Below are 14,320 nucleotides of genomic sequence, written 5' to 3'. Positions count from 1 at the left end.
AGTTTTGAAGTAGAGGGACTTTACGAATATTTGAAACTAATTTTTCCACTATTCTTTTTTTCGAATAAAAATAAATTTACTTCAATTCAAATAATTTTTTGGAGTTGCTGAACAGTAAAGTCCATCGAATATAAATTTATCAATAACTCCAGTAAAGCACATAATTTATGACTTAACATGATCCGACATTGAAAATATTTAATATTTACTCTGATCTGATAACTTGAAGAGAATAATTTACTGTCAGTGATTAGTTGGATTTTACTTGCATTTACAATTAATCTTCTTAAAGGGGATTAATCTTAAGTAATTAATCCTTCAAACGTGTACTTTTGAGATTATTCTCTGTCAATTTATGCAGAAACAAATGGATCGTTTCGTACTAATATAATTTACGAGTTGAAAATTTTTGTTTTTAAAAAAAATATATAAGATAATTAATTGTATTTTGTCGAATTAGAATTTCATCAGAATTGAAATTCCCTGGGTTGAATCATAGACTGAATAAACTTTTAATATTCAAAGTTTCTATCAATTATTTTATGAATGCATATTTACTAAATTTTTTCATTGTACTTCACCAATTCGTATTCTTATAAAGTATGTGCTTTTTAATAACCAAAGTTTCTACGCTGATTGTAAATTCAATATTTAAAATTAAAAGTTTCAAACATTGATAAAATAATTTATGAAAAGTAAAGTATTTAAATATTTTTAGAGTTAATATAATTTTCAATAGTTCATCTGCAGATGGACTTGACCTACTTCGAAATGAAAAAAATAGTTTTAGAGCTTCACAGTTTTTTTTTTGTCTTTTTTTTAACAGTTTATTTTTATTTTATGTTCTATTGACTCAATATATTCATATATGAATATTATTATATAGAATTATATATATATATATATATATATATATATATATATATATATATATATATATATATATATATATATCTTTTATATAGAAAAGAAAAATTTTTTCAAACAAACACAAAGCAACATTTTACTAGTCCCAAAAAACTTTGAGTTCTATATTATTGGGTTTTTAAAAAAGTGTTTAATTTGTTTAAAATATTTAATAATGGAATAAAAAAATTATTCATGTGAGATCACTTATTAATAACTACTTGATCTTTAAAAATTAGAAAATATGAGGATAAAATTTCATAGAAAACATTTTTTTTATTTTGTAAAACAAAATTTAATTGTAATGACGAGTAAATAATCTCGGTTTAAAATATGAATCAATACAATTATTTCAGCCGATCGGATAAAAATTTTGAACAATTTTTCGACATATATATATAAGCTTTCAAAATATTAGAGTCAATCATAATGAAATTAAAAATAAACTATAATTTTTTATGCCTTGCATCCTAAAAATTAGCGGAGTGAACGCGGATTAAATCCGGAGTGAATGGGTAGCGGATGACTGTGTATTTAGTTAATCCCCTAGGAGTAAAACTCACTTCAAAGAGGAATTAATATTAACATTGAAACTCCGAATCAGAGTAAATGCAGATTTAAGTAAAATTAGATCACTCCGAAATCACACAGCTGGAACAATAAACTCCCTATTTATTCAATATGCCCCTGATTGAAAGAAACGATTCGAAACGATTTGCAATGTTAAACTTCCATAAGAAGGGTGATTCAAAAGTATTCAAAGTATTCAAAAGCATTAAAAAGTATTTAAAATTTTAACTTTCTAATCGTTTCGAATCGTTTCTGTTAATAAGGGGCGGAGTGATTTTTTCTAAAACTCCGAGTGACAGAGCGAATTCGGATTTAGATAAAATCCGTAAATCATTTAATATCTTCAATTTATGGTATGCTTAATACATAATATTAAACTTACTCGGCTTGTTGATCTGGAGGTGAAGTATCTCTGCCGCAACAGCACAGCCTTATCCATCTGCTCGACCCTACTTCACCTTCATCTACATCTATTACTGGAATTAAAATATTACTACCCTTTGCTATGATGTTATTTTCTAAAATCATATTTATTCAAGTAATGAGAAATAATATTTATTTATATCAAAGTATATTTTTCATGTATTTTTAACCCTCCAACTGTATATACTGCACCATGGTGCGGATTCACACCGGCTCAATTTGTAATAAGTAGTTCTTCCAAAAACACAGTTTTTTTTTTATTAAAATTTTTTTTTTAGTCTAATAATTCAAGTTCACTTTAAGTGATACCTAATGATTTAGTCCAAAATTTCCATTGAAAAAAATTTATATCCGGGAATATATGTCGGCAAAATAGCATATATATACGACAATAATAAAGATATAACTCGCATATAATGTATTATATCGGGATATATTTTTCGTGCGTGTTTGCTTCAAAATCATATATATATATATATATACGGTGTACAGTTCGAGAGTTAATATTATTTTACTGTTCAAGTGTTTATAAACTTTTAGTATAAACAAAGATTAATTATAGATGTTATTTTAGTAATTATATATATAAGGAAATGTCGGTCAAAAAGAAATGCCCAATTTTTTAATCATTTGAATTTGTAAACTTCAATTTATTACATTTACAATGATACTGCCGCATTTTAAAAATAATGAATGTTATAAATTCGATAAAAAAAACAAAAAAAAAAAAAAAAAAAAAAAGAAGTGTACAAATATAAACATATAAATTTATATGTATAAGTGATATTTTTATAATTGTTTTTAAACAACTTGAGACACCGGAAAATTACTTCTGCAAACTTTTGTTTTGAGAGAATTTTACTTTTAAGTTGTAGCGTAAAACGTATTTATTTTAAATTTTACACGTGATCCATTAATGCTTGGTAAATTTTATTGAAAATATTATTTTCTACTCGTTTAAAGTTACCCCATTTTACGATAAAAAAAAATTCAATTGCATTCGGAAATTAGTTTTATACTTTTTAAATATAGAATAAAAAAGTTCGCGTAATCACAAAAAAAAAGTGCATTCCCTTCTTGACGTCTCCATTTCATTCGATCTTTGTCTATTATTCTTTAACTTAGAAATAATATAAAAAAATAATTGGCAGTGAAATTTACCTGCAGCTATTCGTTGAGAATGACAAGCACTAAACGTTGATAGCCGACGATTAGACCGATTACTTCCTCTAAGAGACATATATACAGACATTGTCTTCTTCAATGCAAGCCTGACCTTAAATTGGAAAAAAAAAAACATTATTATAAAATTACTTAAATTTTTCGACAAAACCAAATAAAATGAAAATAAATGCAAATGTAACAAATAGGGTATATCCTGATGTACCATCTATAGATTTACCATTTGTGGCCACTGCTCCATTTTTTGACATTTAATACTTTATTTTAATTAATGAAGAAGTATACAATAAATTTTCCATAGTAAATGTTTGATAAAAGTATCTTTTTACACAATTAAAAAATTACCCGGGGCAAAAATTAACGCTTCACCTTGTTTTCTGTTAAAGTTATTGATTTGCCGATGATTTTCCGATAAAATTTCGACTTTTTCAACTTAAGTTACATTTTTCTGAACTTTTAGAGCTTTTTTCATCTTAGTTTGAACTTATTCGTCTTCATTTCGAGCACGAGAGTCATTCACCTTAATTTTGACTAACTGAACCAAGTCGATGAAAAGTTAATTATTCGCCTTATTTTAGTTTTGATCAACCATATCAAATGCAACCAGTATTTTTTAGTGAAAAATGTGTTTTTCGCTATCTAAAACGAATTAATGAAAATTACGTGACAATCACTATTTGGCAGTGAATAGTCACTTATTGCTAGTGAAAAGTATATCACTATTTGAAGTAGTGACATACTTTTTATTAGGAAACAGTGAATAGTCACTGTTTTCACTATTTCAAATTTAAGAGAGCGGATTTCACTTTAGTTTTGACTTTTTCGCCTCACAATTTCAACTTGATTTAGACTTTTCTGTCTTAAATCGTGACTAAGTAAGTCGATCAAGTCTAATAAACCAAGGCTCGAAATTTCGACGTGGTAAACCAAGTCTAAATCAAGATTTATTTTTGACCTGGGTAATTATGTCATTGCATTTGCACACCTCGAGCGCGAAGCGGAGGTATTGCTTTACTGTCACCAAATTTTAAAACTGAGTTTCGGTCAACTTCACTCATCATTTTAAAAATTATTTTATTTAAATTTTTGAAGTATCCAAAACTGGCTCTAAAGTGGCCAATAACGGTACCCCATACGAAAAAAATATATATCCGGGCAAATCGGAATATATGTTGCATGTATGAGATATATATTCAATTTTGCTCGGATATATTCCGGATAAATATTTTTTTCGTATGCGACCTCGGTCCTACTTGTTCTCTTTCAAGTCAAATATTAATTGCAAACAATTTTTTTTTTATTTTGACGCGGAAAAATTAACGAACGTAATTTTTTTCTAAATTGAATTTGTCTAAAGAACTTTTAATGAAACACAAAATTATTGATTGATAATTTTTTGCGATGTTGAAATAAAAAAAACAAATAAGTCGTATATTGAGATATAACTTTTTAAAACTCTGCTAAAGAATATTGAAATATTTATAAAAAAATTTTTATTCACGAAGTTGAAAATCTATTTATTTATTTCATGCTTAAAAATAGCTAGTAACTGCTTTTCGTCGACAACTTCTTAATTTAAAAATAACTTTACTAAAGTAAAGTACTTTAAATAGTTTTTCATCGAGCATAGTGTACACTTTATAAAACGTCATAAACAAAACTGATTTAAAGCTATCAAATTTACTATAAATAAAATGTTTGTTTGATAAATTCTTTGGACTTTAATTTTCTGGCTGATCGATTGTAAATAAGAATTTAAAAATACTAAAACTTTTATTTAAACAAAATTTAAATGAAACTTCTACTTTATTAATAATAATAAATAAGTATAGTCTGCTTTTCAGAAAAATAAAACGTTTCATTTCTCAATCTAATTATTTTTGACTTAACAAATGAGACAATTAATTATTTTATATTAATTATTAGAATATAAAAATATAACATTTTAACAAAAGCGACATAAAATGTGGGAGAGTGGGTGGCCATGGTGTATTTGGGACATAATGGGCACCTTAAAAATTTAGGTCGAAAAAATCTCTATACTTGTTTTATAATTTAATGTAAATTTTTAGCAAAAACAGAGTATCTGAGGTAAAATGGGTCAATTATTAAACTTAACAAAATTTGTTTTTAAAAAAGTTAAATTCAATCGTGTACAGTAATTTGAATCGGAAAAAAAAATTATAAAACAGCAATTTTTTTAGATACTCTGTCGTGCCTCGGAAAAACATTTTTCATTAAAGTTTAAAAATTGAAAAATAATGAAAGATTTATTAACAATTTATGAGATTAAATTGTGAACGGCAATTAAAACCGAGAAAAGTTAATTACTCGGTTGGGTACTTCGTCATGCCTCGCTTTTCCCTAATGATACTGTTAATATTATATTCAATAAATTAATAGTATCATACATCCGATTGAACATAATAATTGTGTATGGTCACCTAATCTTCAATAATGATTGTTTGTACGATATCTATGGCCTTGACATACGTCAGTCGGTAGATAAATTAACGATGCATAAGTAACGAACCTCAGAAAGCGACATTGAACGTTAATTACAAGAGATCGATATAATAGTATTGTACACGGAGAAAAAGATAAAGAGAACTTTACTTAAAATTACTAAATTTATATTGTAAGCTTAAAACGCGATTAAAACCGTGTAATTTTTACTACCTTGAGATTAAAATTTTTATTTACATTGAGAAATTTTTATTATTTAAGTTATTTGACTAAATATATAACTTGGTTATATATTTAGTCAAATTTAGTATCCAATGTAGTAAAATTTACTATATTAGAGTTGAATTTAATAAAATAAAATTTTATTAGTTTTTCAACTTTTTATTATTATTATTAATGGCATGCGTATGAGCGTTGGTGTGTCAATTTTTATATTTAAGAATCACTTGACTTGACCGAGATTTGAACCCTGACCTCCCGCGTGCGAATGCTATCCTCAGTCTGTGGGCCCAAAGTCTTCTTTGAACGAAGGTCTCTTAACTTGTAATGCGCTACTCCTACTAATTTTTAATTTTATCGAACTGCTTTTGAAAAATTACAACCTGTTTATTAATTTTTAGTTACGCTTTTCATCTGATTTACAGAAATTACTAAACATATTGTAATTTTTGCATACTGTAGAGCAGTTAATACATGTTTTTAGTTAATTTATATATTTTTACAAAAAAATGAAATGTATAACTCAACGTTTGATAATAATTTAATAAACTCTTTATAAAAATTGCTGTTCTATTAATAAAGATTCCGAATGAATTAGTAATAAAAGTAATAAATATAGAAATTTTTCAGATAAACATATAGTATTAATAAGCATTCTGTGATTTTTACTATAAATTTAATAATAAATAGTAAAAGTAATGCATTTGTTGATTTGCATTAATATTTCTTCCTAAAATATATAAAAAACAATATTTTCGAGTCTCGTTTTCTCCGTGTAAAATAAAAATTTTAATCAGTTATTAATGATAGTTTATATAGTATATAATTTTACCTCGCCATTGAGAAAACAGTACAACGTAGCTACAAAGAGGCCTTGAAATGAGGTAAGAAAGTGTGTCGTGTAAGACCAAATGGCAAACCAAATCGTTGTTTCAAGTGGTGCTGCAGCCATCGATATTAAATTTGTTATTCCTAATAACGGAAGTAGTACGGCCGCGGCTCTTACAGCTTTTCTATAAATCATATTCAGTAATAAACATATTAAGAAGTAATACAGAATAATAAGATATTCTTTACATAATTAAATATTTGTATCATCAAAATAAATTACGTGGTTTCATGAGTAAATTATATTGAATTAATGAAAATAAACAGTAGTGTGGTCTTTAATTAAGCAAGATTTAATTGTACGTAATTTATTCGATCATTTAGTTTGTAAATCAATAGAAATGATTAAAAAGATAAGAGAAAGATTTAAATTAAAACTCGATATAAATTCGATTTGGTTTCCTTTTTAATTAACATACAGGCGTTAATAAAGCTCTTCGCTAGCTTTTATGGTTCACTTACCGTGCTTGTTGGGTTTCACTTGTGCGACTTTGTCGTAGCTTTACTACCAATACTCGAACAATATTCATTAAGAATAAAAAATTAAGCTAAATTAAAAATAATTAATTAATTAATTTTTATAATTTCATTTTTGCTGCTTTTTTTATATTCACCATTATAATCGCCATTCTGGGGCCTTCTAATATCCAAAAATATGAGGTGAGATTGTATCCCCACCAACATCTAAAATATTAATATTTTTATTAGAAAAATATTATTAAATTATAATTCTTAGCTTTTGTAGGAAACAAATTATTGTGTATACACAATCATAATTGAGTTAAAAACGATTCTTGCGTAATTATCAGGGGTGTGCGGATCTTTTTCGAATCGAATCGAATACACTAGTTAGATTCGAGTCGAATATCGAATAGTTCGAAATATTCGAATAGTTCGGAAGATTCGAATTTTCGGTAAATAATATTATTGCATCTGAGAAATTTAGTATTTATAGCGTTATTGAATTGAAAAACTATTATATTATTATATTTGTACCTAAAAATAGTCCATATGATCATAAATTCAATGAGCGTGAGATTTAAAAAAGTTCTAATCTTTCGAACTATTCGAACCTTTCGAAGTATTCGAATATTTCGAACTATTCGAACATTTCCAATCTTCGAGGCGAATTGTTCGATTCGATTCGCCTCGAATAATTCGAAGTTTCGAGTATTCGCAGACTTTTAGTAATTATTCAGTTTCACGAGCGTCCGTTTTTTCATCATAGTAAAAAAAATTTTGCAAAAATTAACACAAAACTGCATGTTAAAACATTTTACATAAATTTTTTTGTCGTTTTAACATTATTCATTTGCGTAAAAAAAAAATGTTTTAAAGCTTTTTACTCAGTACTATCCAGAGAGTAGTGGATACAGACTAGATAGCATACAGTTGTCTGAAATTTTTTTTTTACAAAAAGTACTCAAGACTATCCCAGAGAGTTGCCACTACTATATTTTTTTTCCATGTGCAGTTTCATTTTTATTCTTTTTTTTAGTTTTTATTGCAAAAAACAGCAACGGTGTCCATAAAAATAAACAATAACTGAAAAATTAGTCACGATTTATTTTTTAACACTAAATATGTTATCCGAATTAAGAGAAAGTTTCTGTTAAAAACTTTTTTGTTACCATGAAAGCACTTATAGAAAGTTTTAAAGTAAAATCAAATTTTCAATAAAAATATCAATTTTATATAAATAGTCTGTGTTTTAATATAACCTGTTGTTTCTTAACACAAATTTTTTGTGGATCGATTTCAACGTTAGAAAAAATTTTCAGTGAGCGCGAATAAAACTCGGAGAGGATGTTTTTCTATTTACTTAATACCTTTGGATTTAAATTCACTGCGGAAGACAGTTTTCAAAACTAAAACTCCGGATCAAAGCGGATGCGAATTGAAATAAAATCCACGTCATACTTCGAAGTCACGCTACTGAAAACAAAACTCTCTATTCATTCCGTATGCGAAGTAATTTTTTTTAAACTTCAGAAGTCACAAGTGACGGAGTAAATTTAAATAAAATCTCTGTATTCACTTTTGAATTTTTAGAGTGATAAATAGATTCCGTTCATTAAAACATAATATTTTTTACTGTGTAATGTCTTAATAAGTCTGAGTATTTTTGCACTTATTGTTATTTTTTTGAAATATACTTACTTTGAAGGACGATAGTAAACAGCAGTTACAATAGCCCATGTTAATGTCATCACGACTGGAAGTCCCCAACCAACTAATCGATACACTCGATAATGACTAGTTTCTTGAAAGACTGTCACTATTCTCAAGCATTCAATAAATAATTATAAAAGACAGTAGTATTAGGCATATAATGTCTAAATAAATAATAAAAAAAAATTATTTAAAACGATAACGGTCTCTTGACACATCAGTAAAAAATAATATTATAAAAGAAATAAAATTCAATCCAGCAGCCGGAGTGGAAGTAAATTTCTCTCTAAGATAACTTATAACCCTTATAAAGTCGGTGAAAATAATTACTAAATAAAAAGTTAAAAACGGAAATCGAAAATTATTTTGTCAGCGAAACGTTCTTTTCATAGAAATAATCTTCGAAGTTGTTTAAGATAGAAGCCATGGATAAATTTTTTTTAATTATCTTCATTTTTTAGCGAGTTATGATTTTTTAAAGGTGTAACGATCATCCCCTAGCTTGAAGCCACCCTAACTCTGTTAATTTTAATAATAGCCAAAAAAGTTAAGGGATCATTTTTATGTAAAATTTAAAGTTCTACAACTTTGATTTAGGACTTTTTTTTCTAGCTCTTACCGTTTTCTCAAAATTTTGAAAAAACACTTTTTTTTGAATTTTTTTCAACCCTACCTGGGGGGTAGTTGAAAAAATTTCTTTACTACTTTATTGTAGACACGAGTAACTTATATAAAAAGTTCCAAAAAGTATCTCGAAATTCGCATTTAAAGGTCTATTTTACTGGACTAGGAGGAACCATTTATAAAATCCTTAACCGATTTCGTTAATTTTAAAACCTAATCAAGTTCACCGCCCAAATTTAATTGTCAGTTATATTACGATCAGTTTTATAATAAAAATAAGAAAACAAAGCGTTGTATATTGAATTATTCGATATTTCTATACATATTGAATCGAAGCGATGGAAAATTTACCTGTTACCATATTATGAAGGAAGAAACCTTCGATGAACATCCACATAAACATGGCTGTTCTTGCATATTCAAGGAGAACATAACTTGCCTCGCATAAAATTGCCTGAAAAATTATCATAATTCCATATTTATTGGATTTCAAAATATTTTCGTTACATTTTAAATCGCTACACAACTAAATTATTAAAATATTTTAACGTATCTTTAAAGTATATGACTAGTTTTTCTATACAACTTACAACATTATTTATACCCTGATTAGATCCATAGACTTTAGATTTTTTTAATGCTTGATCAATGTACAATGTTAATCTAATGATAACTTGTATCACCATAGCTACAAAAAGATTTTTGTGGATTCGTGTCCTTGTATTTCGCAACGATCTGTAAATTGAAAAAGTTAAAAATTTTATTTTATCGTCAAAATTAACCCTAATCTCTTGAACGTGGGTTGTTTGCGTCCATGAATTTTCGAATATTCTACTGTAAACAGTCTACATGCCTTCGAATTTTGATGAAAATGTTTATTGAAAAAGGGATTTTCGGGGCTGGCAACAATTCTATCGCATAGTTAGAAGTCTAAAGAAGATCTACGAATTTTTTAAGATTTTTCGTTAAAAAATAACATAATTAAATGAGCAGCGGACGCTAATGACCCATGTTCAAGGCTTACGGGTGCTGAAAACAGTGACATGGGATTAGGGTTAAATTTTTTTTTTTTTTTCCTAAATAATTTCTTCAATTTAAGGGGTAACGCTAACCGATCTTCAATTCAATTTAATTCACGGACTAACACTGAAAACCTAAAAAGAGAGTATTTAGAATTTTTTAAAACCTGAACAGAGGGCTCAAAATTTCGTATTTTCGAAAATTCTAATTCATCTCTGAGAAAAATTGTTTAAAAATTCTTATTTACTATACGAATGCAACGAAAATAGTCTCGTTTATTTTTCTAAGGGTAAGAAAGAGGTCCGGTGGCGTTTTCCCTTCATATATAATAAATTAAATTAACAAAAATATTGTAGTAGATTCAAAAATGATTTTTTGTACTTAATAAATACTTAAAGATTATAGAAAATATTTTTATTAAGAACTCAAGACAAAAAATAAATAAAAAAAAAATCGTTTACTGTAATATCAAATTTCTAAAATAAAAACTCAATGGTTCAAGGTTGTGACCTCAATTATAGAAAGTGTAATGATATGTTTAAAGTATCATTAAAAGGCAATTGTCTGTAAAAATCGTTCAAGCATGCTCTTACAAACAATATATTGACAGACGTATATAGTATTGCCTTTTGAGTGAAATTACTTTTTATATTCGATGTATACATATATAACAGTTCAGTGCATAGAATATTGACTTACCGAAATCTCCAAAAGATTGCCAAAGATATCAGCAATGCTGCTAGAGACGTAGTTAATCCAACGAATTCAAGGGTTCTAGTCTTTTCGGCAATATCCAATTTTATCTTAAAAGAAAATAATAAGGAAGAGATAAGAAAAAAACAAAATAGGAAAATACTGGTACTTTTCAGAAAAAAAAATCTTCAAAGAGTCTAGTGTTTCCCAGCTCAATGTATGGGTATTTCAACCTCCGGGAAAAGCGAAATTGTGATACAAAGTTTAAAAAAAAAATTCAAACAAAAGAAAATATTAATAAGAATTCTTTTTCGGTATCATTATTATTGTGAACAGAAAAAATATGATATGGTGAATAAGGAAACGAAAAGACAAAGAAAATATTGTCTAATAATAAATTTGGATATTTTCTTTCATATATTTTAAGTATAAATAAAGTAAATGTAAAAAAAAGGGAACAAATTATAGTAAATTATATTGATTATTTATTAATGCGTATAAAGTTTCAATGACACACTAGATAACTTTACTCTTTTGTAAACGTCTCACATGGGAATTTTATAAAAAAACTGGGTCATTTTTATCACTGAAAATCCTACAGGAATATGTAATGTCAGTTTTTTTTTTACTTTTGTGCATTCAAGCTCAGTAAGAATATTTTATTCTGTTATATTGACTAATAAATATGAGAAGGTTAACTGTTTTTGATTAGAGGTAATTGATTATATATTTATGTGTCGAGGAACAAATAAATGTATGTACGCGTTACAATATTCACTTCCGTGTTTTATAAACTCTAAAAAAATTGTAGAGTAGGCGCGGATTAAATGCGAAAAGCGAATAATTTTTTATTCCTTTAATCTCTTCGGTGTATAATTTACCCCCAGGAGAGGTTTTATTTATATTGTTTATAATAAAAATATCGCGGAATGGAATACAAATATATACGAGTATATAAAAACGATAATTATTTATGTAAATCATTTATTTATGATTTTTTAGAATAATTTGTTTTTCTTAAGTATCATTTTATTCCACATTAAAACTCCGTAATTGAGTGGATGCGAATTAAAATAAAATTTACATCCACTCCAAAGGCACTCGACTAATAAAAATTTGTACTTTAGTTACTCCGTACTTGGTGATTTTTTTTTAAACTCCGGAACTCTGAGTGACAGAGTGAATTCGAATTAAAAATTCAAGACCGATTTTTTTACACAGTAAAGACAAAGTGGTTGAATTTAAATAATAAATTTAGGGGACGGTGGGGCAGAGCGGCCCCCATGGGGCAGAGCGGCCCCCCTGAAATTTTGACCAAAAAAAAAATTTTTTTTTTTTCGACTAATTACTACAAATCCGATATATTTGCGCATTTTTACCCCTACGCATGACATTTGGGGCAAAATGGACAAGCCCAAAATTTTGAAAAAGTGATTTTTTCATATTTTTATCGTCAAATTAAAAAAAAATTGATATAATTCCATATTTCTAGCCCTACGCATAACACCTGGGGCAAAATGGACCAGCCGAAACTTCCGAAAAAATTATTTTTTCATATTTTTCGGCCGTTTCTCTATGTAAGAGGCAAATTTGGTCACTCAAAATTTATAAAAATTAAATTTTTTTTTTTAGTTGATAAATTTTTGAAATAAAGTAAAATTATAGAATTGATGTTTTTTTTTATTAAATAACAATTAGTAATTAAGGTAATCGAGAATGAACGATTTTTTACGCTTTAAAAAATTTTTTTCGAGTAATATAAAACCAAAAATAGTTGTCAAGAGAAAGAAATACATTCTTAATGATGAAAACAATTTAAAAAAAAAAAAAAACGAAAAAAAAAATTTTTTTATCACTTTTTGAAGGGGGGCCGCTCTGCCCCACAAAAAAAAAAAAATTTTTTTCATAATTTTGGCAAAATGTCCATAAATTTGTTCGAAATAGGACAAAAGTAAAGTGATCTTATGGTTGAAAGCCACAAAAAATAATTATTGGCTTAGGGGGGCCGCTCTGCCCCACCCTCCCCTATAAATTACCTTGGCTGCGTGTTCATCACCAGTGTAAAGCTTACGAATTAATAACAACATTTCCGGTGTAAAACATGGAGTATAATTAGTCCAACCATTTAATGAGCGTTCTCCATTTCTTCCTAACCATCTTCCGTCATCACTGCAGCGTCTTTCTGCAAATTCTTATTAACATTAAATTTAAATGATTAATTTATAAGTTAACAAATATATTATCAATTTAATATCTTTATTTTTATGTTAAAAGTATGAAATAAACTTGAACTAGTTAAATTTTCACTGTTTTTCCCAGTGATCAACTAATTCACTGGAAAAAAGTGAATTTTATGTATAAATAGTGAAAATTTTACTTTTTACACAGTAGATTTAAAACATTACTTTTTAATAAGTAATTATTATTAGAGCTATTTACTACTAATAACTACAGTGAATTTCAATGTTTTCATAAGTGCATTATTCCACTAGGTAAATGAGTGTATATGCACTAATTTCAAGTGGCCGACTTTTAGCTGTGGCAAATAGTGAATATACACTGTGAATTAGTGAAAATTCACTATTTCAGGTTTAGAGAGTATGAAATAAAATTTCTTCTTTAATTAAAATGATATTCGCTATAAGATCATAAATATAATTTAATTTCTTTTTATATAATAGTTATTTCTGGCGGATCCAAATTATGGTAAATCACCGTACTTTACCGTAAGCTCTGGTACTTTACCACAAGATACCGTATTTTTACCGCGCTTAATCGTAAAACTTTGCAGTATCACATCGTATTTTAAGGTATATTACGGCAAAAAATTCGGTATTTTATAGAAAATTCCTGCAACTATATTAGGTCTTATACGTCTTTAACCATGATATTCCATATTTTACGGTAGATACGAATCTTACGTGCTGTATGATCAGAATACCGCCTATGTGCAATATTGAAAGCATTATTACTTTTGAAGGTTACAGTTACAGTTACCTGGCGGATCAGAATTACCGTGAGTTACGAAATTTACCGTAAATTACAGTAATATCCTAATTACCGTAGCTTGCAGTAAAATACGGCATTGTTCCATCAAATTTGCCGCATTTTACGGTAGTTTACAGCAGTGAGCGGTAATTTTCGGCATTTTACGGAA

The 14,320-nt window shown here is 27.4% G+C and overlaps 1 protein-coding gene across 12 annotated transcripts in view; it reads right to left on the bottom strand.

Moving 5' to 3' along the window:
• LOC130663587 (PDF receptor) overlaps nucleotides 1-14,320 on the bottom strand; it is a 42,398-nt gene that overhangs the window by 3,210 nt on the left and 24,868 nt on the right. For 10 of the 12 annotated variants that reach the window (XM_057462880.1, XM_057462889.1, XM_057462890.1 and 7 more), the window contains 10 exons: nucleotides 13,200-13,354; nucleotides 11,170-11,273; nucleotides 10,041-10,185; nucleotides 9,802-9,904; nucleotides 8,815-8,932; nucleotides 7,269-7,338; nucleotides 7,117-7,202; nucleotides 6,599-6,779; nucleotides 3,061-3,175; nucleotides 1,859-1,994 (listed from right to left, as the gene is read on the bottom strand). In XM_057462880.1, coding sequence (XP_057318863.1) covers nucleotides 1,859-1,994; nucleotides 3,061-3,175; nucleotides 6,599-6,779; nucleotides 7,117-7,202; nucleotides 7,269-7,338; nucleotides 8,815-8,932; nucleotides 9,802-9,904; nucleotides 10,041-10,185; nucleotides 11,170-11,273; nucleotides 13,200-13,354 — 1,213 coding nt within the window. The remainder of the gene's footprint in view (nucleotides 1-1,858; nucleotides 1,995-3,060; nucleotides 3,176-6,598; nucleotides 6,780-7,116; nucleotides 7,203-7,268; nucleotides 7,339-8,814; nucleotides 8,933-9,801; nucleotides 9,905-10,040; nucleotides 10,186-11,169; nucleotides 11,274-13,199; nucleotides 13,355-14,320) is intronic. The other 2 variants (XM_057462891.1, XM_057462892.1) reach the window with 2 other exon arrangements.

This window comes from Microplitis mediator, chromosome 2 (assembly GCF_029852145.1).
Source record: "Microplitis mediator isolate UGA2020A chromosome 2, iyMicMedi2.1, whole genome shotgun sequence".
NCBI classification, from domain to species: domain Eukaryota; kingdom Metazoa; phylum Arthropoda; class Insecta; order Hymenoptera; family Braconidae; genus Microplitis; species Microplitis mediator.
This window is presented reverse-complemented; position numbering and strand designations above follow the sequence as displayed.